The sequence below is a fragment of the Phalacrocorax aristotelis genome, chromosome Z (genome assembly GCF_949628215.1).
Source record: "Phalacrocorax aristotelis chromosome Z, bGulAri2.1, whole genome shotgun sequence".
NCBI classification, from domain to species: domain Eukaryota; kingdom Metazoa; phylum Chordata; class Aves; order Suliformes; family Phalacrocoracidae; genus Phalacrocorax; species Phalacrocorax aristotelis.
In genome coordinates, this window is record NC_134311.1 from 58150284 (window position 1) to 58178085 (window position 27802).

Consider the following 27802-nt stretch of genomic DNA (forward strand, 5'->3'; position numbering starts at 1 on the left):
ACAAGCAATGCAGTAATTACCTTATATTCTGATAACTTGCAATCCAAAAGAATAGGAACCTTTTTTCCCCAGCACTGGTAAAAAGGGAGCTTTTCATTGTATTTTTGACCACTGATAAGCTATTCAAGTGACTGCTAGTAGAAAAACTAGATTTTTTAAGTGCTATGTTCTCAAAAGTCCAGGTAAGTGGACACTGTAGATACCTGTTTTAACAAGTATAGGAATTGAAAAATACAGCAGTGTTTAACAGTAATTGCTATGCAGCCTTTATCTAAGCACATTAGAGAAGAGAGAAACAACTAGAGCATACCAGAGTGTGCCCTGTTGGATGCTGTAGTTATAATGGTTTCGAAACAAACTCTTTTGCATGTGTGAAAATGGCAAACAGAAGCAGTGCAACTGGCCAACCACTCCTATGTCCACGCAGCGCTCACACACACAAAAATTCATGCATCAAACCAGACCTAACCTCTGTAGCTGAGTTAGATCTTCATCCACATCTTTTCCATACGTTATTGTCTCCACATCACTGCAAGCTCAATTCTCAATCACTATTTTATCATTCTAATCATTCAAGTTCAAGCTTTAAGAACTAGTTTCCAATTTCTCTAGGTCTCCTGCCAGCAGAACTGTGGCAATACATGACATTGGATAAGGCTAATGCATGACTAATACAAAAAGAAGGTGAAGGAGATGGCTTTTAAACCAAGTTATTACTGAGGTACAGCACTACAGAAAGGTGGGAGAAAAATGTGGTTCTCTTCACTCTCACCTCCACCCCCCCAAAAAAACCCACCTGACAGCACTGAAGAAGAGATCAAATCAGAGTAAAGAAAGTTATATTCCTTGCAGCTGTTAGCCTGCCAACTCCCGGGCTGCAACTATCTCACTACAAAACAGCCTAATAATTGCCAACACATATTTTTTGTTGTTTTATATTTGCCAAGCAGCAGCTACCAGCTGCACTGCTTTACTGAGTGTTATGGGTTACCATCCTAGAAGGCTCAATTGCAGTTTACGTAACAAACTAGTGTTTCTCTCAGCAACTCTGCACAGTCCTAGTTTACTCTTTTTTCAAATTTCAAAGTTTTTATACCTTTTAAGACATCTTTGGATTCTAGAATACAAAAGCTTAAATACAAATTTTTGTAACTCAGAAATGCTTCTTAAACATTTACTTTGCATACACTTCCATACCTTCCTCTTCAAGATTCTCAGTGCAACAAGCTTAACCTAATACGCACAAACGTATTTAAAAAAGTTGCAAAGGAAAACTACACGAAGCCAGTCACAGAATTTAACAAAGGAACAACTGAAACACCAGACACTGAACCATACAGGCATATGGCTTTTTATTTTAAAACTGAAACCCCAAGGCAGCATCAGGTTCAAATCTACCTAGTGCCTTCAAGTTCAATGAGCTTTTCTTCTTAGCAAAAGACTTTTAATCTGATCTCAAAGTGAAACACGAACAACCTAGCAGATTCTTAACCAGTTTATACAATGCATAGCAATGATGGACCGTTCAAAATATATTGTTCCTGTCTCACCACAAATGCAAAGGCTCATGTAAAAGTAGCAGAGATTCCTGATATCCAATCTTCAGTAGTCCAATAGTTCATCTTCCTCACTGTATCTGGGAATAACTAAAAGCTTTCTATTCTACAGGGGTATTTGGTGCTGCAAGTAGTGGTTCAGACTGTAGCTCCAAGAAATACATTCAGTAGTATGCATTGTAACTGGCTCACCAATCCAAAGAAACAGTATCTCTTTCGCCTTGCAATCTAGAGGCAAACATCAGGCTTAAAACAAAACAGAAAATACACAGAAATACAGAAACCCCATCTCAAACAAAAAAGTTTGTCACAGGTATGTTCTTGATCACAAAGGAGATTTATTTCATCCATGCAACCATGGAGTCTTGCAAAACCAGAAGAACGTAAGTCTTCCAGGAATGATACTTCAGAGCTGACTCTATAAAGCCTTTCAGAGCAGATGGCAGTAGCTTCCTATCCACTATGAATGAAATGTCACTCAAATTCTGGCAACATCTTTGACCATCTCCCAGAAGTGGATCCTACTTTGATTATTTCTTCGAAAGATACACCATAGGTCTTGAAGTTTTCAAACACAAAAACTGTATATTGAAACCTTTTGAAGTTATTTTTAAGCATAGATTAGAGCATAAACTGTCAAGGGAAGACGACACTACAATTCCACAAAGGAGCCCAAGGTTATACTTCTGAATGATCGTAAGAGAAATTGAGCCACCTTTACATGCCACACCAAAATAATCATTCTCTGCATGTGAGTAAGAAATAACACAGAGATCACATCTCTGTTCAGTAGCATTCTGGAAATAGTTTCAGTTCCTAAAGGAATTTACTCATGATGTTTTACACTGAATTTCAAATACCCTAACAGGCACAATACATTTTTGTCTCTACCACACACACAAAAAAACCAATCTGTAAAAACAGCTATGTCCCCCAAAAGTTTTTAACCCTCCTGTTCATGTATATCCACAACAAACCTTCCTCACTGTCCCTCTGCAATGCTGTGAGACAAAGGAATTTCATTAGAGATCATAATGTGTAACAGATCATCAAGTGAAGTTACAGAAGCATGAAAGCAAAAGCCATGTATGATATTGGGAGCTGGAATATGTGCACATATTTCCTGTATCAGTTTGAAAATTATTGTGGAAGTGAATCAAAATGAAGATGATCTTTAAAGAATTTTATACAGATCAACACCTTGCCATCTTGCATAAATCAGAACCTTATAGTATCACTACCTACTGTTACATTCCGCAAAAGTTTTCTTTAATGCAGTGCTTTTAATGTTTGGGGTTTGGTGGGGTTTTTTGGTGCTTTTTTTTTTTTAGGGGTGGGGGGTGTAAAAGCTACAGTATTTCATCTACATAGTCATTTATGCCCCTGTACACATTTACCTAATGTCCCTTTTCATGGCTTAGGAAAAGTATGGAATAAATTCTCCATGTGAAACCAACAGCTCCCTTTCACAGCTCAACATGATAACCAGTAGCCCTTGGGAAAAGAAAACAGACATGCTTCACCAGCCAAATATTTTCAAGGCACTGCACTTCCAATGAGTCCCCAGCTACAGCACAGAGAAGGCATTGCTGGCCTGACAACAAAACTGTGAGTTCTATTTTCCCATATCCCTCTTCAATATTACAATCTTACCCATGCACACAGAGCAAAGCACGCTGCTCCTTATACAGCTCTGTTGTATTTCAGACATAAAGACTTTTGGGCAATATACCCCACATGGATTGATAGAGTACCATTCAATATGTGTTCACCACATTAGAGAAGAACACATTCAGATAAGCCAAGCTGGTTTGCTGTGTATCTAGCTACTAGGTCCAGCAATGCATTAAGAGACATTTTACTATTCTTCTGAGCCACCGTATATTACTCAGAATACACATCATGAGCAGGGAGAAACTCAAGATTCTTCAGTTAGCTAAACTCTAATTCTCTTCTTCTAGAGGAAATAAATCTAGAGAAGTGGCAAGCCACAGGTCAGTGCAGGGGTGCAACTATTTCTTACACATAAAGAGGTACAGTTGACACTGGTTGTTTCTTAAAAAAAGAAACACTGTTGGTTTTCTGATTATACCTTAAGGTTCTTGAAAATACACTGCTTTTTCATACTAAAGCACATACAGCTTGCCAACAGTCTCAATTATACCGATAAGAGTAGCCATGAGGAAAGGACACACATTCCATGGACAGCACAGCTACACACTGGGTTTTCATGCCACCTGCCGGACAAAATCCTACTTGCACCAACCTATTTCTAGTTTAGCCATTCAGAGGGCTTAGAAAGGTAATAAATCAGTCATAAAAGTATCCGAGGAAAAACAATTGTCACAGAAGCAAACTTATTTTTTAAATAAATAATCAGCCTCCTTTTCAATGACAGAACATACAGGAGAAAGTGGTTACAACAGACATTTCAACTTCAGTGACTTTGCTTTTCACATCAAATACTCTGTTTCTTACTGCAGCAAAAAGCATAGGCGAATCACCAATCCAACCAAGATATCAAGCCCTCTGATTTTCCAAGTTTTCCATAATTATACAATAGCATAAAAGAAATTTATTTCTGAAAGCACAAGCACATCCTGAGTACAGTCTGTTTCTCTCACTGATCTCTTTTCAACAAGAACTGAGGAAATTACATGCATACCAAAATGTTCTTCCTTTTTAGAAAAGTTGCTGAACTACTTTTCTCAGTATTTCCCCAAGGAATGCCAAACAACAAACATACAGGAATTTTAAATCTGAAAGTTTGCAGTTCCACATATCTAGCTATGTTTTCAGAGAACAAATAAAAAGTATCCACTGTGTTGAGGAATTTTCTAATAACCAGCTCAACACAATAGTTTAGGTTCTGTATATGGAAAAGGAAGCACATTCTTAAAGCCTCATGGCAAAAGAATAACAATAGCAGTTGCATTCTGAGTAATCCCTCCTAGATACTTCGAAGTTTGGTTCTTACGTGAAAACAGTAATAGGCAAGCTGCATTCCACATACTATTATTAACCTCTGGAAGGGTTTTAAGTTCTTGTTTTATTTTTAAGTCACTCTGAACAATAATGTATCTAGTCTCCTTTAGTTTGATGCCCCACTTTCCTTTTTAGAAGTATATAATCGCAACAGTGGCAATATTTTCTCAAGGAGATAGCACATTAATGTACTTTCCCTTAAAGATATGTAATTCTTAATCTGTTTTAGCTTTTCCTTCCACTATAAGATTCAACACTTCCCATTACATGGTCATTCCTCTTCACAAAAGCATCGTCCTTCATTAGAGAGCAGCAGTTAAGCATTTCAACATTCAAATTAATTCAGAAGGTAGTTCACTTTGCTGAAGTTTTGACTCCCCATGGACCTATGATCCTTTACAAACCAGACAAACTACACAAGTTTGTAATTAAGAGGAATGCTCTCCTACTGATGACTAGTTTTAATTTGTCCCGTATTTGATAAAAAGAGCATGTATAACAAGCATACCAAAAGAAAATATTTATTCACAGTTACAGGCTTCTGGAAAAGCAGCATCATACTAGGGAAGTTTGTCCAGGATATGCTTTCACTGTCCTTATAATTAATGAAATACACTGAGATCCAGCTCCACTTTAGTTGTAGGTTAGTTAATTTGAAATTCCTCTCTTTCCTCCCTTATTTACAGCAGGCAATCTTGTAATTCAACTTTGTTTCCTACCAGCAACTTACACCCTTTTTTGAATAGGTAACCTAACACAGAGAATTACGAATACCTCATCAGCCAAGTGTAGATTACTGTCAAGTTATTCTGTGCATTACAAAGCCAATCATAATTTCTGAATTTAACTGACCACATACTGAGTACCTTCCACTGCACCACGTAACTACAGATATTCAGCAGTGACCAAGAGGTTAAATGTATTCAGGAGAGCATAGCAGTTAACCAATCTCCAGCTGATTATCACATCTTTTACTGAAGTTACACTAGGTCAACTTGAGCACGTATCTAGGTTTCTTAGCCTCCACAACTTGATGAAAGAAAATTCTTAATAGATGCAATGATCTTACTGTACTATTGCTTTACTAGAAGTATCATGGAACTGGATATAGACATATACACAATAGGACATATTGTGATAAAAGAAAAAAGGAAGTAGGATGTTTTCTAGTATTACTGAGATGAAAACAGAGTTGGTGCTAAAAATCATCGGTTCACTGTGACAGCATACAGAAGAGTGGAACAAACATGTCTATTGCGTCTTACCAGTGATGTCAGAACAATTTAAATCAGTGTTATATTAGCCCAGGAGACAGCTTGCAGGAGTATTAACAGGTAACATAAGGTAAAAAAATTCAAAGTCCACACTCCCAACTGCGTACACAGGACAGAAGCGCAATTTATAATAATACATTTGATTCCACATGAATGTACAAGAAAGTATGTACTAAAACCCAGAGGTACAAACACCAAGCAGCGTGTGCCAAGGCCAAACCATGGCAGTCAACCCACATAAGGTTTTAGGTCAGTAAACTGCATTCGCTTTTAAGCCTAGAAACATAAAGAGATTAGAGGTAGCAGTGCGTCATCCAACACAAAAGTAGGCTCTGCGGCATGTTCTCAAATTGAAAAACGCCTGCTGAAAAATCCTTGATATACACCTTTGCTTGTTTGGAACTAAGAAAAATCGAAGAGAAGGGACTTCCGTTCCCAGTAGAGAGATCTGGATAAAGTACATTTCCCCCTCCCTGCTCCAGTGCCTGTAAGTCAGCAGTGTCATCCAACACAGTTTGAGTCTCTCTGTTTCGAGAGTTATAGCCATAATCAGAACCACGGGAGTACTTCAGCTTGAGGGATGAGAGTTATTGCTCCTAAATCCTCTGCCACATTACATCAGTTTGCGACTACCATAGGCACGAGGAAGTGTTGACATATAGAGAGGAAAACAAAAATGTTTCTTCATCAATTTAAAAACGGCTTTATATAGTTATCCCTTACTATAAGGATATGGCCCCACAGCAAAAAACTGAGCAGAAAATAATACTCTGCATCAGCTTCAAAGGAAAGTCCACCACTTTAGGCCAGACTCCACTAGGAAGTTTGAAGAGTTTCATTATTTGCATTTCTGTTAACTGATACTGCCACAGCAGATATCAAGCTTCCTACAGGGATAATTACACTCAAGCAGCCTAAGGAAAAAAATTTCTACAATCCTCAAGATTATGTTTCTTGACAATATATAGTTTCACTATTAAAATTCACATCAGTGGAGCAGTACCTTATCCTCTGCAGCATTTTTTTTAATAATCTCACCATAATTATGCATAGCTACCAAATTGCTAGGACTGCTAAGAACACCCAGAGAGGTTGTTACTGCTCCATAAGAACTCCAGATAACACCCTAACCTACTGCTACCCACCCAGGCAACACAGAGAGACTCACTATAAGCTTATCAACATCTCTTACTATGCCTTCAGATCCTGAATGCAGACAGAAAGAATGTATACAACAATATTGCTATACTTTATCTCGTTTATTTTGAGGTCAGAGCTGTGAGTGACATTAGTTTAAAATTTTATCGCATACTTCTGCGAGTGGAAATCAGACCATCAACAGGAGATCTGTACATCAACATGCACTTCTCAGAGGAGAACCTCCTTGTAACTTGTTACTAAATATTTTCTCACTAAACGTCAAAAACTACAGATTATTCAGTGTTTGAATTAACATGTTAACTGGCTAGACAATGAAATCACAGCAGTCAGTCGCCTTCTGCTTTCTGTGATGGGGACCAGGAGATAGCATTATGGTTAAATTTTCCTAAATCCATCCCTGTGACAGTCATTTTTCCAGTCTCTTCTATTCCTGCTTTCCATGTCCTTTTTACCCTCTTTATCCCCCTCCCATTTCACCTCTATAAATCCTTTAAGGGGTTGCAGAAGTTTTTGATTTAAGGGCAGAAAAAGTCCATCACTATATTCCTTAGTCTTATTCCTTGTTAGTCACAGATTGTAACATTTTATCCAGTTATCCTCTAAGCAGAGTCCAACAAGAAGCTGAGAAAGCTTGTATTCCCAGAAAGGCATATAATCTTCAAACACTATAAATGATTACATGCCGATTTCTTCTGGTTGCATAGCTCATTGCCAAACCACTATTACTCCCTTGTTTCCCATGTGGCTAATTTTATGAGCATGAAAGTTCATGGCCTCATTTTTCTAACACTTTCCACTTTAAAGAGATACTAGCAACACAATTCTAGATGGCGTTTTAAGATAACTATCGCTAACAGCACACACAAAGAACTCACATATCACAGTTAACATGCAGAATAAGCCCTTATTCAGAGTCACTACTAACATTCAGTCAGAGGCTTTGGTTCTAGGGGTGAGGCACTACATTTAACCCAGCTAACTGATCTTGACTGTGCAGGTCCTGCAGACCAAATGAAGATCTGAAAGAATAAGGCATCCTCAGAAGACAACACAGGCTAAGGAAGATAATTACAACAGCACCAGCTTCTTCATTATCTAGAATTAGAAACTGGTCCTAGCTGAGCCTTTTCACTGTTCTGGGAAAGTCTCTTGTGAAGGAGGAATATCATTATATGGGATGCCTGGAAAATAGAAGCATGGTGTTCATGTGCAAAATAGGGATGTACTGCTAGTTCCTACACGCATTCGATCTCTACCAGTTTGTACCATTAATAGGATACAGAAGAGGATTATACCTACACTCATCTCTAATAAACTGTGCGAAGTACCTAGACTAAATGTCTCCTTTCAGTTCCAGAATATGCTTAAATACATGCTGTCAGCTGGAAGCTAACTGAGGCTGACAGGAGGAGACCTATTTCACCACAAAGTGGGTATGTTTGGAAGACAGGCTTGCAAGACTTTTTAACTGAGGTCAGTCTTCTTTGAGATATTATTATTTTACCTACTTTTCCCATTATTCTTTAACTAATGATGCTCTGTAGCACGATATGTCTTCAAATCTGAGAAATCAAAAGCTCTCTATTGGAGGAGAATTAACCCTGGCCATCACCACTTCTATATTTCATCAACCAAGAACGAGCAAGAAAAGCATCAAAATTAATAAAGCCATTAGTTTTAATGAGACAATTTAGGAAAGGAGTCAAACATCTAGAACTCTGTCAAGCAATTGACTCTACAATTGTGTTTTAAACCCAAATGTGCAGAGACTATTTTAAAAATAATTATGTAGACAAATAAAGATATATCGGTATTTGAAACAGAGCGCCCAGTCATCAACTTCTTGCATCAGTTTGTCAGAAAGTGTTACAGTTTCACAGGTCTGCACCAGGTCTACTCCAGCCTTTTGCCGTGCACAAATATTGAGTATAAAGGAGTGCTATGAAGATGGATGTTTACTTCCCTCTACTACTAAATTAGAACTAACTACTAAATTAGAACCGCAATTAAGAATTTGTTCGAAGGCAAATACAGGCAAAGAAATATGAATGCAAATATATATTCATGGGTAAGGAGTTACTGAAATAACATTCACAGGGGAGAACAACTCTATAGTCTTAAAAGCTAGAAGCAATTGAAGCATGGAAAACCTGCTACCATTACTTGGAAATTTTAGCATTTTGTAGGAATAAATACTTTTTATACCATTTATGGTATAAATGGTATAATTTTTATACCATTTTTAAAAGATTCTCAGTGATTAGTCTTAGACGTTGAGCTAGTTTTAAGTCAAACAATAATACCACATTCAAATCTAAACACTCACTCAACATTCAAATAACTTCTCCAGTTGAAACTCAGTATTTCTGAAGTCTGGCTAAATATTTTGGGGAGACTTTTTAGACAGACCCAAGATCAGCTGCTTAGACAATTTCTATAATATCTTTGTGTTTCTCACAAGTGCCATCCTTGTACATGTTCATTAACTTACAGAGTGCTAAATAGTTGCTCACAGACACAACCAAGGATCTGGATCCCTGGACAGGAAGAGCTAAAGTTAAAAGCAACCAAGTTTCAGATGCAGGTTCCTCTTGCTCTTAAAGTTTATTTAAAAATAAATTCAGCTACGCCTGATACTCATTAGATAAAACTGAAAACAGACAATTAATGGTTTGAAACATTCCCTACAATTCTAAAATAAAACATTTAAATACAGGCCTTTTTTTAATTATGTGGTTTGCCCAAGCACAATTGATACTGTCATTCACTTATCTAACCAATTAGTGTTTCTAAAGAATGCATTTTATTTGTTTGCCATCATTTATTATCTAAGCTATAATTTTGCAGCTTCTCAGGCAACAAAAGGCTGTCTTGCATCTGGGAAATAAAACACACAAAAGGGTGTTGGTGTGCTGTTTGAATACATGTAATTACTGATAGTTACATTCTAATTAGCATAATTAGTTTTGAAACAGTTCTTATAATAACTGTCAACATTATGTCAATTTAGCTGAAGTTAATGGCATATTTAACAAAGACACACTTACTCATTTTCAGTATTATACTATTTAAAAGAAAGGAGGAGGCAAAGCACTTTCTGAAGTAAAACTGCTTTTCACTGAACATTTCTTATATTGTTTCCTTTCAGCAATCTATCTTATAAAACAGCACTTTATATAATTACCACCCTCCAGCTTCCGTAAACCGTTCTTACAAATTAACACTCATAAAGTGGCAATAAAAAGCAAGCACACCAAAGTACTGATGCTTGCAAACTCAGTCTTCTGTTGTTTTGGGGAAGGCAACAATGTTTTGGCAGTTGGTGAGGAGGGGATGAAGTTGGGGGCAAGGGGAAGGATCAAGAGGTAAATCTTGAAAAAACTGAAGAGGTAAATAGTATGCTAAAAAGTAGCAAATGCTTCTAGTCATGCCTAGATTAAACATCCCTTCACTGCTTACCACGAAAGGGCATAAGCCATTCATAAAGGCCAGGCTTACCCTTTCTCCAGTTTTGGTAAGTCACTAGATACTATTAAAGTAGTCAAAGATATTCCATTATTAAACCAAGTAATTTAGTCATTTAACTGACATCTTCCAGTCTCCAAGAAGAAACAACATACCATTTGGAGTTTGCTTTCCTCATACCATGAATAATCATCTTCCACAAGAGAAGGAACGGCCCCTTATGCTCAGTACTTACCATAAAGCTGAAGTTACACAGCCAGTCTTGAATCAGTTTAAAAGCCAAGTGTATTACAATGTACGTGTTTCATTTGAGGATCTTGTTTGTAGTGTAATTTTATTAAGTGGATATTTCAAAGAGCAAGTTACCATTCAGTAGTCATGAAATATGCTGTCTTAAAAAGCAATCTGGGCTGTGAGAAGTCTTTTTAATTTATATAAAACATAAGCAAAATGAAAGACTTCATGCTCCTTGAAGCAGGAGATTACTTTTTTATTAAAAAAAGAAACACACCAAAAAAAATCAACCAAAATCAAACTAAAACAAACAAAAAAAAACCAAACAACAACCAAAAAAACCCCACCAGAACAGGAGTTTCCTAGTTTGCTATTAATCAATAGTGAAGACAAAGCAAATCTAAGAAATTTTACCCAATTAATGTGGACAAATTATTTTCCTTTCATCTACACATTTATCATCATGTATTATAAAGGCACCTTATGTTCAGGTTTCTACTGTTTTTACACATGAGCTATACAGAAAAACTTAAAATCAGGAACTTCCTTTCAATCCATGCCACTCAGATAAAATATATTTCTGCCTATAAAATGCTAAGTAATTGCTCAGTTTCAGACTCATTATCGTAATTTTAAGCACATCAGCTTATTACAATGTAATATTAACAAAAATGGCTTTATTTCTGCTTCTTTTGAACTACTTTCCCAAAATTCTGCTAGCAGTAATAAAAATGGACAACTCACATCAGAAGTGGTGATGGTGTTTGTAAACACTTGTGGAGTTGCGAGGGGCTGGGAGAAGACAGGAGAATCACTCCCAAACTTTGGACACTGCATGAGGCAGCTAACTCCCAAACCCCTTCAGCAGAAAAGAAGTGCTTTCAGAGGCCAGTTCACCCTACCCTGAAATAGATGCCGGAAATCAAGCAAGACAACTGTCAGCCTACAGGGCAGGAACAGTCGGATAAGCCAGCTCTACCACAGTTCCCATACACTCCTGCAAAACTCAGCAGAGACACATACTATGAATTGCCTTCCAGCAGCATGTATTGTTCTCCACTGACTATAGAGAGGAAGCGACTGACCAGTCCAACACTTGACCTGCAAGAACATCCTAAAGCTTCACCTATCTATTTGGTGTTGAAGACATTATGTATCATTTTCTTAAAGTTTCTAAGTCCATGTTAATACTCTGTGCAGACTCCCATTGTCTGCATGACGACCCACAGAATCTGTCATGGGCGGCTCAACATGCTCCTGCCAGAGTAGAAGAGTAACAAGACTTAGCTACCTCTGAATTAGAAGCCACCAGCAAATCCAAACCACTGCCCATCCATCTGAAAAAATCAGAATTCCCCATACACCTTACACAGTTCTACACAGAAACTGTACTTTTAATTTATAGTCCAACTGCCTATATTACAGTGGTGAATCATGCATAGCTATTGAGCTTGATCTAAAGCAACACCTGCAGCCCATTTTTAATCAATATTCCATAAGTCACTTAAAAATCTATTATTTCCTACAGAAAAGATTTACATCTGTGACATAGTAAGTAATCTAGGGAAGTTTTTTTTTTAAATTGACAGAAAAAGGGAGAAGTAAAGTTTTTTTACCCCTGCTCACTGTCAGGTCCACATCAGCTGTGTATCAACAACAGCAAGAACGATCAGTCCTAGTAGAGGAACTAATAACGGGCTAATATTTTTTTAGGTGAGTCAGACATTTAAATCACTTCGACTCAGACCATGAGCGGCTATATGGAAATTCTTCACGCAAATTTCTTCCACATAAGGCCAAACTCTCCTAAATATAATTAAAAGCTCCCATTACTAGAACATAACAACAGGCCTCCAAAACGCAACTCTGTCAAAGGACAGAACCAACACCAAAAACGGGAGGGGGCGTGACCCCTAACTTATGGCCCCTTTTAAGCAAAGGCCAGAGAGTCTTTCAGAAGTCTGACAGCAAAGCATTTGTCAAAGGAGTCTTGAGAAGATCTCTGCCTATGTGACAATGTCACCTCAACCTCCTTAGGAGGCAAGTCTGATCAGCAGTTCCAGATAAGATATAAATACTTCTGAGGAACCTGCAACTCTGCCCTGTGCACAATCTGCTTGGACTTCCCTAGAAGGCTTTCGCCTGCTTTTGCACCAGCGTGAAAGAAGCTGCAATTAAGCACAGATAAAAGATGTGGAGATACTGCAAAGAAGTAGTCTGTGGCAGACAAATATGCCATAAAACTTGATTGGTGATGAGTGAAAGGCCCTTAAGGAAGCATAGCTCACTGCATTTTTCATTAGTCTGTTGTTTTATGACCACTTAAAATACTTTTTGTCAAAATGCTGCTGATTCTTCCTCTTCGTATAAGGCTAAGCATTACACCAAAACAAAAGCACAATGTTGCTAGTAGCATGACACCTCTTAGTTGTGCAAAGAGAAACAGGTAATCAAATAGCAACACAGCCCTTTTTAAACTTAGTTAATTTGGGTCATTAGAATAAATTATTTTTTAATTCCCAACTACAGAAAAGAAGGAAAAAATGTAGTTTTGATGCAATTTCAGTTGACTTCTGATCACTCATCTACTTCGCTTTTCATGTCAAGTATACATAAGCCAAATACTTCCTTCACAATGAACTACGCTTCTCCTAATAAACTAGAAAACAAAAATACGCAGGTTGATACTTAGTTCCTTGGTAAATATTAGGGCTCAAAGCACAGAACTTCCAACAGAATCAAGTGTTTGTAATAAGCATGGAGTCCAACAAACTACACCTGCCCCAAACAGCCACAAACAGCTAACAGCACCCCTAAGCAGAAACCATGATTACATTTGTAAGTGCAGATTTGTTGCACTTGAAGTGAAATACTATTTCAGATAGATTCCTGGAGAAAGCAGCCACCTAACATACCAATATGGTATAAAAAACTGGCATGGTAGTATCTGTTGAGCATTGTCTGTTCATGGCCTTCTTTAGCCTGAACATTTTTTTTTTTTAAAAAAAAAAGTTTCCCCGAGAAAGTAGGCATGGAACAGCAAAATTTTAATAACCAGCCAAAAGGCAAAAAGCGTGGGGGGAAACATTAACAAAACTTTTCTGCTTTTTTTATACAACAAGAAATATATTCATTCAAACAAGTGTTTGAAGAAAACTATACTCTAGTATACGGGGTCCTCATTAAATTTCAACACTTGTTAAGATCTTAATATTAAGAAGCACAAAGCAGCATAATGGATGCTTGAAAACAAAAAGCTGAAAGTTCAAGTGTATGAAGCATCTCTTCCCTTTTCATTTTATCTAAAAGGCTTCATTAAGCTCATGCTTCATACACCCACGTTTTTCTGAGGACAGAGTCTTGCAGAAAGTGAATACAAAGACGCTGATAAAAAGAATGCACAGGAGAAAGGACAATTACCTTCTATTGCTGCTTTAAAAAGCATGCCCTTTGGGTTTGTTTTTTTTAGGAAAGGAACCATTTAAATGCAAACAGATGTATTAATGCAACATTCAGCTCAGACTTTATGCAAAATCCAGTAATCCAGTTCAGAGTTACTGCTGCCATAAATGTTATTCAGCTGCACTCAACATATTAAGTAACGTTGTATGCAGGAATCCATCAGGTACTTTAGAAATCCACGTTAAGGAAGAAAGAGGTTCATCTGGAAATAAATTCTGGTTTGATCACTACCCTACCACCAGTAGATGTAGAGATGCAATATATTTTTTGTACACTTCTAGCTTTGAAAAAAAATTACTCACCGAACTAGCAGTAAGTGAAGGTGCTGACTGCCCAAGTGCTTGGTAGCGCATGCGAACAAGATTAGAGGTTTCTGCAGGCTGCCACAGCTGCTGTACAGTTGCATTGGGAAGTAGATACTTGCCTGTCAAGTTAAGAAAGAATGTGTTAAAATATAAAATGTATCAGATAAGGCAATGCAATGGACACCGTTTACTATACAGTAATGCCCTCACCATTCTAAAACATTTGTTTCTTTCACTATAGCCCTGACCAAAGGGGATTCCATAAAAACAGAATTCCTACTATTCACTTGTTAGCCCTTCACCTCACCCTTCCACAAGCTACACTTCTCTTAGGCAAATTAATTCTTTCAGTATTCTCAAGACTGTACCTTTTTCCTACCTAAAACACAATTAATGGATCAAGATGCAAACATCCAGAATGGTGTGCTTGAACCAAAGAAACCTAAATTCCGAAGGGTAGCCAGAAAAACAAACAAAAACAAGAAAAACAACCCAAACAAAATCATATCTACCTATTGAAGGAATAAAGGTTCTGAGTCCAAGGTGCAAAGTGAAGTTTATTGGAATAAGGCACTTAATATGTGAATAAAAATTACACCACCCTGTGAGTGGGGACTATTCTGCTTCTATTCCAAAAATCCTTATAATCTACCTAATAGGTATCACTTGATTCCCAAGAAAGCATCTTTACCTCGCATCCCAACTAAGGGATGATCACCAAGGTGCAGGCCAGCCATTACACAAGAGTGCTGGCATGGGGCTCTCCAGGAGCGGTTGACATACCCCTCCTTGGTGGTTGCTGTGCTTACTGCCTAGCAGTGTCATTTCACTGTGGCCAGGCAAGCTTGGGCCTAGTGCAACGGAAAGTCAGACCCCTGACGAAAGCACTGCCAGGTCTGGGATCATCTCCCCACAGGTACTAATTAGGCAGGAAGTATCTCTGGCACAGGAAGCTCCTGAGCTGCAAACCAGCAGCAGGGTGAATACTCAGGAAATTATATTAAGAGGGCAAGAATGTAGTGATTCTGTTCCTTATTGCTTACTTTCAGCCACTGTCAAGAAACAGTACAAGAGGCTATATATGGGTCTAAGCAAATACATCCACCTTAAGTTCTTAATTATCTCTGAAAATAATGCAGAAGTGAGAAAATCACACTAGTAAAGCAACTGATTTATCTTAGAAGACCAACAAGCTGATGCAAAGTGACAATTCAAAAGATTTTTTTAAATCAAATCTAGGTTCAATCAAAATCTTGCATTGTGTTTTGAACAGCTCAGATGAAAACAATCTTCCAAACGACTTGTCCTAAACATTTGTTTCCTGAAATTACTAATTCCCACCTCACTGATCTTGTCACCTCAGAGAACTGTGGAGTGGGTATGTGTGTGACCACTGACACAGGATTTGCACCCTGCTAGATGGGCACAGGTTTGCCAGGAAATCAGAGGCCTCAGCTTCATAACCTTATTTTTTAACAGCAGGTCCACAGAGAGCTGCTGAGGTCTCTGGAAAAGACTGTCTTGGGAGCTACAGAGTTCCCAAGCAGCAGCACCAGATAGTCTTTTTAATGCTTCCCAATTAGTCTTGAAAATGTGCTATTGTTCTTTGTTATACTGGTAAAGCAAAACACAGACATTTTTCACCCAGTTTACTAACACCTTGCCCAAGACTAGAAGAAAAATCTACAAGAAAGCTGTGGTTTTGTGCTCAGTTATCCAGGATAACATTTTTCAGAACTGGAAAAAACTGAATTAATTTCCATCTGCTCTCTGCCTGTTTCTATCAAATTCTGGTTATCTTTTTATATAGGTTAACACCATCCTCAACTAAAAGGATGCCATATAAAAAGTTTACACGTGGGCATTGATTGCAATGTTCACATCTTTGATATTCCACTGATGTCAATCCTGGAATATGCCAGTGACCTGTACAGTCAGTTACAACTTTATCTGCCACCCCAAAAGGTTAATTCCTTCTCAGCTAGGTAGGAAGAAAGAATTAAAAAGTGATTGGAAAAAACTCAGTTATATATACCTTGCATTTAAACAGGTACGTTTTATTTCTTCAATGCTTTCTATATCAAAAGAGATCTATGCATTTTCTTTACTTGCTTTTTGACTCCTCTCCTGAGAGTCATGGTAAGACGAGGTTCTTGGAATTACACCAGATATTTCCTAGTGCTGGTTCCCCAGTTACAAAAGTCTCTCAGGCTAGAATGCAGACTATAAACACTGTAAAGAAACTATGCAAGAAGGCTCCTAAAATGCCAGCAAAGTCAAGACAACTCCAAACAAGACATCGTAGTAATACCAGGAAGTGATGGTAACACCAGTAAAATGCTTTGGCAACACCTGTTTTGTCACGTAGGCATACATTACACAAATCACTCTTAGAAACTCTGTATTAAGCCACTCCAGAAGCCACCAGAAAAATTAGTTAAACAAATTGCAGCTTGATGACTGTAGCATAGTCTTAGTGCATTTTATCATCATAGGACTCAATACTTGAAAAGTGATAGAATTTTCTTCTGATCTTTAGAACAACAGAGAATGCAAACAAGAAATAGGTCTGTTTTAATAAAGCTTGTTCTAAAACCAGTGAAGAGCATCACTCTTTGGTTAACCATGCACTTTCTAGTAAGGGTTTGAAACTAGTCTAAATCCATTGTCAGACACTAGGCCTTTCCCAGACTGCACTAATTTTCATTTCAGACGAATCCCACTGAGCTTCCCAAGAAAAAAACCTGAAAGCAATAATTTGTATGTTGTCCACAAATTGATCTATTTTTGTTTAGGTTTGGTTCCCAAGCCAAAAAGGTTTAAATTACAAGTCAATGAAGTCTAGGAGGAGAAAGGCATATGAGGAAAAAAAAGTGTTGTTATTATTAATGCCTGTACTTACTTTTTTTTTTTAAGCAGGGGCCAGACCCAAAACATGGAGAGCTAATATTGTGATTCCTATTCATGTCAGTGACTCAGAGTAGAGCACATGGTACTTTACCATGTGTGGGGCTACGCCGACATAGAACATCTCTAATAGGCACCTTTGTTCTTTGTGCTTTACAGACATCTATATTTTATTTAGTTTTTATCTTGCTCAAACATCTGAAAGAAAGTCTAAGATATTTTGGTACAGAAGCTAGAGGAAAGGCAATCCTACTCTTTATGACAACAAAATCTGGTAGTAAGTGTTTCCTTCAACCCTAAGGTTTTCCCTTACTGACAAGAAAGCAGAGTAGATTAATTTAGCATCAGTGTCTCCACTGTAAGAATTCACTTAATATTCTATTATTTCTCTTGCATGACTAACCTCTAGAAATATTGAAAATAATGTTGAAGGGCCCATGGAGCAGCTAGTTAAGTAGTCGACAGAATCAAAATTGCCAATGAAAACATGAGCACGTGTGATGCTGGGATGATGTCTCCTCCCATCCTTAATCCCAGCAGAAAACTTGAGGGCATTTTACAATATACTGAAATTAAGGCAAGTGTAGCAGACTGTCTAGAACTCCAGTTCTTTTCATAGTACATCCATACACACATTTAAACACAGAATTGGCATATAATAAATATGCTTTTTATAGAAGCAAAAATAGCCATGGCTTATGCAAAAACATGGTAACAGATAAATCTCTCGTCTGGGAAGAACACTAACCTTTACGCAGAGCTACACTACCAGGAGATGAGCAGTTACCATCAAGAACGCCAACTGCACCAAAATATCCAGAAAATAACAACGGTACTTTTAATACTATGCATCTTAAAATGAGAAAAGTTGGACATATTTTACAGGAGTGCAATGAGGCTTTTTCGTTTCCAAAATCAAATGGAACATCAACATTTCTTATAGAAAAAAATTTCTTCCAAAACTCAGCCTGCTTTCTTTGAAGGATTAGGGCTCAACTGCACTAAAACACCACACAGTGGTGCAGGCAGTCCCTGCCTGCAATAAGTTAGTCAGCAACTCTCCCTTGGTTCCTCCATTTTTAAAAACAAAAAAACAAAAAAACAAAAAAACAACACCACACCCACACAACACCAAACCCCAACCCACACTATAATCCCCTCACACTATCCGCTCCTCTTCTTGCCCCTATAGTACTACAATTTTTCCTACTACCGTTTCATTTATAATTGTATGCATTTTTCCCCTTTTACGTTTTCTTTAATAACACCTTGAATTTACACATATCCACACTTTTCCTCCGTTATGTGATTTGAATAGCACCATTACATGTAAAACTTGAGCTGAAATGCATTATTGATTTTCACACTGCCTTCATTTCTGCCTTCAGGTTTAATGCTCCAGTGACCTTCCTTTCTGAGTGAACTGACTCATGGAGAACAGAGAGGAAGCCTTCACCTCAACTCCACCTCATCCCTTCCATCTTCATTCAGCATTTTGGCCATATACAGCACACAAACACTGCCAGTGTCCAGGGTAATCTCTGTCTAATAACAGACCATTGCCACGCTCTTAGTAATTTTCTTACTACTTTCTTCAGCTATTGATACAGAGGAGCCATCTACTGATACAGGTCCCCTGCTGCTGTCCCATTCTATCCCGAGATGGTTTTTGGCTTCCTCCTGTGCCTTCTGCAGAGGCTTTGCTGGCATCTCTGCCACCCTTCCCCTTCCTGTGCCTGAAACTATCAAGACAGCCTAAAGTCACAGCACTGTTTGTGAGCAATGACATCTCTTCCCACATCTGAATGTGCTCCTAATTAGTCCAGCACATTTATCAAAACACATTTCAATAAAGGTGACTTAAGTTGATTATGTAATGGTAATAACTTAAGCATTATTTAATTAATAAGCATTACGTAATCGTTGGTGGACGAAGGGAATACATCACTAGAGTTCAGCATCATCTTCCCCCACCTTGAACTTGCCTCTCATATGTCTAGTTTCCTTTATAACGGATATTTATAGAAAATCCAAACAATCTTTGCCACTTCTTTCTTCTGTTGCATCCAGTGTGTGTATGCTTTACTGTATAAGGCAAAAAGGGACTAAAAAACCATATACGCTTCCTCAAGGATGAGTCACAGAAGGTGGGGTTTGCTTTATTCTAACTACAAACACCATTCCTACTGCTAAAATATTACTCTCCTTCCTCTCTCCCTCTCAAATCCATACCCCAGTAGGATGGCTGAGAATTACTAAATGAGCTTAAATCTAATACCTATAAATCTTCAAGTTTCAATTATAATTTAGAAAATATTTGCCTCAAATCTCCAGCAGTCTGATGTTTTAACAATTGCATATGATAGAGAAAGCCTTCTGGCATCCAAATAAGTTTTTGCCTTTACAGAAGTACTTAGGGCACTGTAGACGGCACTGCTGGAAAGTCTGTTTTGTAATTAGTCAAAACGTAAAGATAAATACAAAGGAAGCATCTTGAAAGTTTTTGATGGAAATATTTTGTTATGAAAATATTAGAAGCAGTTCTCCATTACACAACTGTGAATGGAAAAAAGGTATGTACTTTGCTAAAATGGATGCATCTGGATTTGGGCTGACAGTAATTATGGACACAATTAGTCCAAAGCAGAAGCTGTGCATATGATTACAGCCCACCACAGGCTGAACTGAAGGAAGAATCAATGTGTTTGTGTTAGCTGCTGTGAAATAGCAGCCTTCAAAATAGCCTTTTACCATCCTGACATCTTTAAGGCAAGGGCCAAGAAATACTTATTTCAATTATTTTGATAAATCAAGTATACATATTTATAAGTGCAGATTATTTATGACCAATTCAGAAAGATAGATCCTTCTCCCTCGCTACTTTGAAGAAAAAGCCAACACAAACTGATCTTATCTCAAGAGCTGACCTTTGTGGTCAAGTCAGGTTTGCCAAGTACAGTTTCGCGTGGGTTGCTCACTTCACACCTCTCTTTGGGGAGCATTACGAGCATGAGCTGCCTCAGAACAACAGCAACAAGCCATGGTGGAAGATGAAACTGGACCCAGCTGCAGATCGCTCAGGGTCACCGAAATGCACTGAAAGGAAACACAGGTACTTCCCCCTTTTCCGACTCCTTCTGCACAGCCCCAGCACATCGCAGAGCAGCCACGGCCATGCAAATATGCCCCTGGGCACTGGGAGCAGCAGGAAGTGGTAGCCAAAGTTGGAGGCGACGTACCATCACTTTCACTCTCAGATACATGTAGCGTCACTACAGCTTCAGAAACCTGTCAGGTGAGAGGCAAAGAGCCCCCCACATTAGTATTTTACCATCAGGTTAGGGCACTCTGCTTTACTGCTTCAAATTTAACTGCTGTGGACAGTAAGAAATGATGTGGAGGCTGTAAATTTTAGGATCTATTCTCACATCAGTGCCCGGGGAATTAAAGCCCATAATTCCCATTAGCAGTAATTGGAAAGTAAAAGAATAATGTATGGATTTAAAGCCATCGTTAGGAAAAATTTCAATATTTTGCCTTATTTTAATGTGGCTGCAGCAACAAATTTTACTTAAATTTCAAATTACTACCAGCAGGCAAAAAAAGAGTTACCATTTTTTTCATGTCTCATTTATGGCCCAACACTTAAGAAAATTAGCATGTTTTGTGTACTACTCAGCTGCACGTGGTTGAAGTTAATAGACAATGCCCATTTCCCAGTCTGATGCAAGAGGTGGAATTTTTCTTTTAATCAATCTGCCCACTAAACATAACAGTACTCAGTTAAGCCTGTAATTACAACTGACTCGGTTATAATTTCTTTTGTTACTGTACAAGAAACCCTTGTAAATAATCTTATTACACTTGCAGATTTTTCACTCTTTGATGCACTACAAAATCTCCTTAAAGTGCTCTATCTTGATTTCACTTTCTAAAATTAGATTAATAAGTAATATCTGGTCATGCATGAAATATGAAATAAATGTGGCCCACCAAAGGCAAAACTTCAGGGTGAGATTATGATCTTAAAAAAAAAAAAGTAGTAAATCCATCTGAAAATCTCATCAATATTGGCAAAACTGCAACGGGGAGAAGACACATCTAGTTTTGGACCAGAAACTAGTAGGATGCTGGTTTAGATCTGTATCCAAAACATACATTAAAAAAATCAAGCATCCATTAACTACAAAGGTATTCAGAAACAAGACTGTTTATAAGTCAATTACTAAGAATAACTCGTCACATACAGTTAGCTTTCCTCCCAGAAATAAATATCATTTCCATGGTTGGAACAATTTCTATCACTGAAAGACACTTAAAAGACCACACAGAATTTTCTTCATATGGAAATTATTCAAGTTGCTATGCTAACAGATATTTGCCAAAGTTACATTTATATTTTGATGATTTGCAATCTATTACTGAAGTACTGTGACAGCTATAAAATATTTGAAAGGCATTGGGATCACCAGAAAATCTCTCTAGTTTTATTTACATTTGGGGGGTGAGGGCAGTGTTTGGGTTTTGGGGGTTTTGGTTTGGAGGGCGGGGGTTGGTTTTGTTTCTGAGGGTTTTTTGTGGGGTTTTTGTTTGGGTGTAGTTTGTTTGTTGGTGGGTTTTTTGTTTGTTTTTTAAGTTTTCCATACCAAAAATGTATATCACAACAGCAGTGTTAGCCAGCCAGTGACACTGATAACTACATGATAAAAAACCCTTACAGTCTGATGTTACCATCTACAACCCTACATCCACATGTCCCAACTCTACCGAAATACAACTCAGCAAAATAATTAGTTGAGGATATCTTATTTATCGGTGAGCTCAGAGATGGGACCATTCTGTGGCTTCCTTTTCTTTATCTTACCAAATAGAGCCTTTTTCCCATACTTCTAACACGTACTCCCAAACTTAGACTGCCAGTCCATTCCACAACACAACCCTAATACACAGATATTCCTGCTTCCCTTTCACCTTTTTTTCCAGTTTATACCTGGTCTAGAAAAAATTTGAAGGGCCAGTTCTGAAACTCTGATAATAAGAGAAAAAACAGAAATAAGTTCAGTCTGAACCTTGATGCTACCAAAAGGACATTAAACTGGACTGCATCTAAGTGATGATGAGATAGTTGTATTGCTCCTTCTGATATACAGTCAATTTTGCAAAAACAAGAATCCTGAACACCAAGACCTCCGAGACAGATCTTATCTACAACTCCAAATACTGGCAAACTTGCAACCAAGTTAAGCCTAGAATAACTCATGCTCTAATTTTAAGAACTTCAGAAAATTCACTGTTGCTCAGTTCAACCCTTAAGTGAACAGCTACTTCAGACAGCCACCAATATTCTTGGCTCGCAATTCTCTACCACATCAACTTTTGGGTTTTTTGCTACCTGCTTCATAGAAATTATGGTAAGATACAAAACAGTTTCCATGGCACTATAAAGAAAATGCCCAGTGACTCTATTACAAATGACAAGCATGAAGTGATGCATCCACACACTACTTTCTCTAGAGTCCCTACTATGGCCCCTATTTTGTTTCAGGTATACATTGCTGCACCATATAATTAAAGAAATTATTTTTAACTATATGCTTATCGTCATTTTTCAAAAGCTGAAAAGTTTCCTAATACAAAAGCCTACTCCTGTTTTCACTGGAAAACATACATAAATTTTTCCATTCAAGCTATCAACCTTCACTCTAAGCATTAAGCACAGAAAGTGCTTTTCCCTCTTCTCAAACATTTCTCGACCTGTACGTTCAACTTATCTTAAGGCATCCATCTTGGAGCAAGCAGGTACAATTTCCCTCCACACATGTCCAGACCATTGGCTTCAGAACATCCACTTGAGAGAGTCAATAGGTGGAAAAAGGAAGACTTAAGCCTCTAAGAGTACAGACAATGCAGTCTACAGACAATTGCAGTGCAATTATGATTTATTTATAAATACACTGCAGAGATGGTTTTGCACTAACAATCTCTGATACTAGCAACAGTAAGACTGCAGCCTCACAGAGCTCATATTTAAGTAATCAACTTATTAAACCCAAGCATTTAACTATGTCCAGGCAAGTTCTTTCCTGTGTGCTTCTACAGTTAAACTGCTAAACATACTTGAGCCAGCTAATTCAACAGCTCTTGGGGTATTTCTTAAGGAGTTACAATTCAAACTTCAGAATTTTAATACACCTCTTCATTTTCTCCACATTTTGTTTTTCCACTGTGACAAGTGACTCTTAACAACTTTCAAGCTGCTTTTTAAGCATCCCAAAGAGGGTTAAACTCTACTTCTCCACCCTTCAAAACAGGCAACTTGCAAATGTATCTGCTAATTAGGCACTCTACTGCTACAGTTTGCTTTGATCTCAGCAACAATCAACTTCTCATGTTCTGATGATACAAGCACGATTAAGCAGCAATCGAGGAGTTAAAGGCAAAGTAATGAGACAGGAATACAATACCTTCTATTCTCGTCTCAGACTATTACATGATGCAGACTCCAGACATGTCAAAGAATATGGAAATTATCTTGCTAGGCGCACAGGGAAGTAAAAATCAACTCAACTATGCAGGTTGATTGAAGCCTTAAATGATGAAGGTAACTGACAATGATAAATATAACCTAATATCATCTCAACCACCAGTGCACCAAGAACCATTTCAAAATGCATATTTCAAAGCAGAATATGTTTACTTCATCTGTAGAAGACAGCTTTTACTGCATGCTTTAAAAAAAAAAAAAAAAACATTCTCAGGTGTCTGATTATAGAATAGTTTACTTCTATCTCTTTCTACTAATTCTGGAAGAAGTTTAACATGTCATACAGTGCTTTAAGGAAGCCTTTGAGAAAGGCAGTGAAAAGACTCCAGGACATGCTCTGGGTAGGCAGTACCACTGAATGAAATGTGTTGTGCCTGTCCACTGGCTGTTAAACCTTCTAACTTTTGGTACACAGGAACTGAGTGGTGTTAGGACTGATGCTGGGCTGCTACCCTCCCTCCACTGCTGTCGGGAAGAGCCCTCAGGCAGCTGCAGCTGAGAAGACTTTCTAAACTGAGTATGTCCAGTCCTGTCATGCATCGCAAAGATGAAAGCAATTTTGAAACGTACCTCTGCTCTGATATACGAGGGGAAGAAAACGCAGGAAGTAAAATTTCCTACAAAAAGGCATGCATGATACAGCTTCAGTGCTGGCAGCCATCCTTCCCCTGCATCCCACAGCACCCTAGTGTCTGGAGCCAGAGACAGGCCAGAGCACACCAAGCTGTATCCCTAGAAACAGCTATGAAATCACAGGGCTTTTTATGGAGTGGTGCATGCATAATTAATTAGTCCCATAAGTGGAAGTCGGTACACAATTTTGATATTGTACAGAGGAAATAGGGAATACTTCCCCTTATCTACACCAACAGGCAGTCATTAATAAACAATCTTTTAAAAATGTTGCAACTAAAATATTCACATCATACTTATGATAAGCAGTTGTACAGAATGTGAAGGTACCACTTCCAAAACGGTTTCAAGGTACAAGTCCTGATTTTATGCTCAACTTTCCTCATTCACCAAGTTGTATCAAATATTTGACATTGTAAAGCTTAATGAGCTAATCTTCATTTTCAATAATATTAATTAAAAAAATTACACAGCATAATGTCTGTGAACACTCTGGATTTTTACCACTGCCAACTGCTCCCCTGGATGAACAGGGAAAACCTCCCCTTCCAGGTCCTGCCAACACATGCCAATCCATGGATAAGAGAACAGCTTGTTCTTCATGGTCCATAAAGCTGTTGATCTTCCTGTTAATTAGTGTTAGTAGAGTGATGAATCTCTGATATAAAAACCAGACTGAGAATCCCCAAATTCATTTCAAATCAACCACAGATTAGTTATATGGGAATAGCAACAATTGCTGAGCATATTTGGATGACTGATGACTTAGAGGTAGAAAGCTGATCAAAGCAGGAATATTAGAGAAGAAAAAATATATACACATCCCAAGATTTCTTAGTTTTTAAGCTCTTCACTAGATCATGAGGTAACTTCTTTAATGTAAAGTGCTTTAGGATCTTTGGATTAAAGAAGCTATAAAATGAAATCTGTATGTGTTATGTCACCAGTGGTTGTATAAGATCAATTTAAGGTTAGCAAGATAACAGCCCTACCACAATTAGAGACAGTTAGCCAAGCAGGAAGTCTGTTTCCAGGCAGTTATTGATGAGATAACAGGAGGCAAGATAAGAAGTTCAAACTCTAAGTAACAAAGTGGGGTTTTTTCTTTATACCTAACTGCAGAGCTTATCAGTACAGTAAAGAGACAACTGAGCTAGCTGCAGCACTCTGCAAAATACAAACTCTTCCCAGCAATATGTTCTCATACCTTTCAGAAGTAGAAAGGGAGATAGCAATCTCCAAATGCTGCACCAGAGCAGCTGAGGGGACTGAACAGAGCTGCACTGCATACCATGGTGCAAACTGAGGAGCAGCGATGGGACATGACAGCAAGGACAATTCAATTTGCTTCTTTGAGTGATTTGCCAGGTTAACCCTCTCCATGGTGAAAGCTCATTTAATTTCTCAGTCTTTCACATTACTTTCTGTCATGAATTCTATTTAAGCATCTCTGAACACAGCAAACTAAAATCTGTAGACAATTTAAGCCAAAACCTCTCTGACTGTAGACAGCCTTCTGAAGTTTGTGAAGATCAAGAAAACCAGCTACCGCAGAAAAGCAGCTTTTTAATTTAACATCTTTTCTCCTGCTTAGAAACAAGTTTTAAAGCCTCAGTCTGCACACTGTTGGGAATCCAAAAGAGACCAGTCTAAGTCTGGGGGTAGAGACATTTAAATACACTTGTACACACAGGGGTCTATTGTCCCAAAAAGAACAGAGCTGACCTCACCTGACCATGCTTTGCTCTCAGTCTGCCCAGCATTCCTCCAACACCTTCACCTAGAGGGCACCAGCAGCCTTCTGAAGCAATGATCTTTTCCCTCTGTATTTGACCTGTTAAATGAGTAGCTACAGCTCAGCTTCGCTACAGGGCTTATGCTGCAGTTGAACAAACTGTGCAAGGATTGTGTTTTACACCATCTGTGGCACAAGCAGAACTTTTAAAGCTCCAGTTTGCCTCCCAGGTAAAGGACGGCACAGGCACAGTTACAGGTATGCATGCATGCAGGGAAGGGGGAAGCTGGAGCAGGACAGGAGTTACAATGCAGAAGCAGCAGACGAGGAGAAAGGCAAATACTGATTGCTCTGTAAGTGGTTTTGCTATCCAAAACTTTATAGCCGTTTGGAAACACACCATTTTAAATTAAAAGAGGAACTAGTCATAAATTACTTTCAAATACTTTTACTCTGCAGTTGTTCTACCTCATGAATGCTTATGTTTAGTAAACCCCATTATGAAATACGATTTTCCATCCTTTCTTTCTACCAAGCAGTACTGCTAGCACTTCACAAAAAGAACTATTAAAGTAGATATGCTAAACTAATAGTAGGCCACATCCAATAGTCTTTTCTTTCCAAATTCAGTCTATCTCCAAAAGTCTTCTACCTCCCCTTCCTTGGGGATGAAGACTACGGAAAGCAATATTGTCGCAACAATTAGACTGTAGTGACTTTTCCAAAATATAAGAGCATGGTGTATCCAGGAGGCAGTATTAATTTCTTTTATTGGACAAAATTTATTTAGTAACAGTGGCTCCCTAGAGATCTTCTACAGGAAGCAATAGTAGACTTATTCTCAAAAACATTTATTTAATTTTCTTCAACTCTGAAGAGCATTCTGTGCCTGTCACTGAAAATGTGTGGTTGTTAGACTGCTTAAAACTGGGCAATTCAGAAAAAAAATATGGGTTCCAGTTTCCCTGAAGCTGTGTAGAATATAAGTTCAGTTCTACCCCACATCTCCAAGTTTCCGAAGCTCCTCTCCCTTGTGTTGATTTCCCACTGAAAAGACCTTGTACGTCATTCTCAATTATTGTCTTATTCCAATATAAAGAATTTTGTTATTTATTTTAGCCAATTCAGAGTAGTAGGTTCTTAGTAACTGCAATCATTCAGATTTTGTAAGTCTTATTCAATATAGTGCAACAATACAGATTTTATTTATTCTCATATGTCATGCATAACATTATTCTCCTCTTGTAAAGCCCAATAAATTAATTTATTTGGGATCTATTCCTAGAGATTAAAAACCCCATCCATTTACCTCTATTAGTATTTAGCCCTGCAGGATTTGATTTATGCCATTTTATATACACAAATTAGATTTTCATTTTGGTTTTATTGTTCATACTACTTACGCTCTATGGCTCAATAATATTGTGCTTTTAACAGCAAAGGGAAAGTCAAAATAACACACAAAGCACAGTTCACTTGTTTTCTAACACTTGGAGCAAGCAACAAACAGCAGAGGAATACTCTGCAATTTGTAAGCTAGA

General features: G+C 38.0%; 1 protein-coding gene across 1 annotated transcript in view; it reads right to left on the reverse strand.

Annotated features, from left to right (window-relative positions):
• The window catches only part of MAST4 (microtubule associated serine/threonine kinase family member 4), a 309587-nt gene that overhangs the window by 209727 nt on the left and 72058 nt on the right, over positions 1 to 27802 (reverse strand). The window contains exon 3 of the mRNA XM_075078836.1: positions 14440 to 14561. Within this exon, the coding sequence (XP_074934937.1) occupies positions 14440 to 14561 (122 nt within the window). The remainder of the gene's footprint in view (positions 1 to 14439; positions 14562 to 27802) is intronic.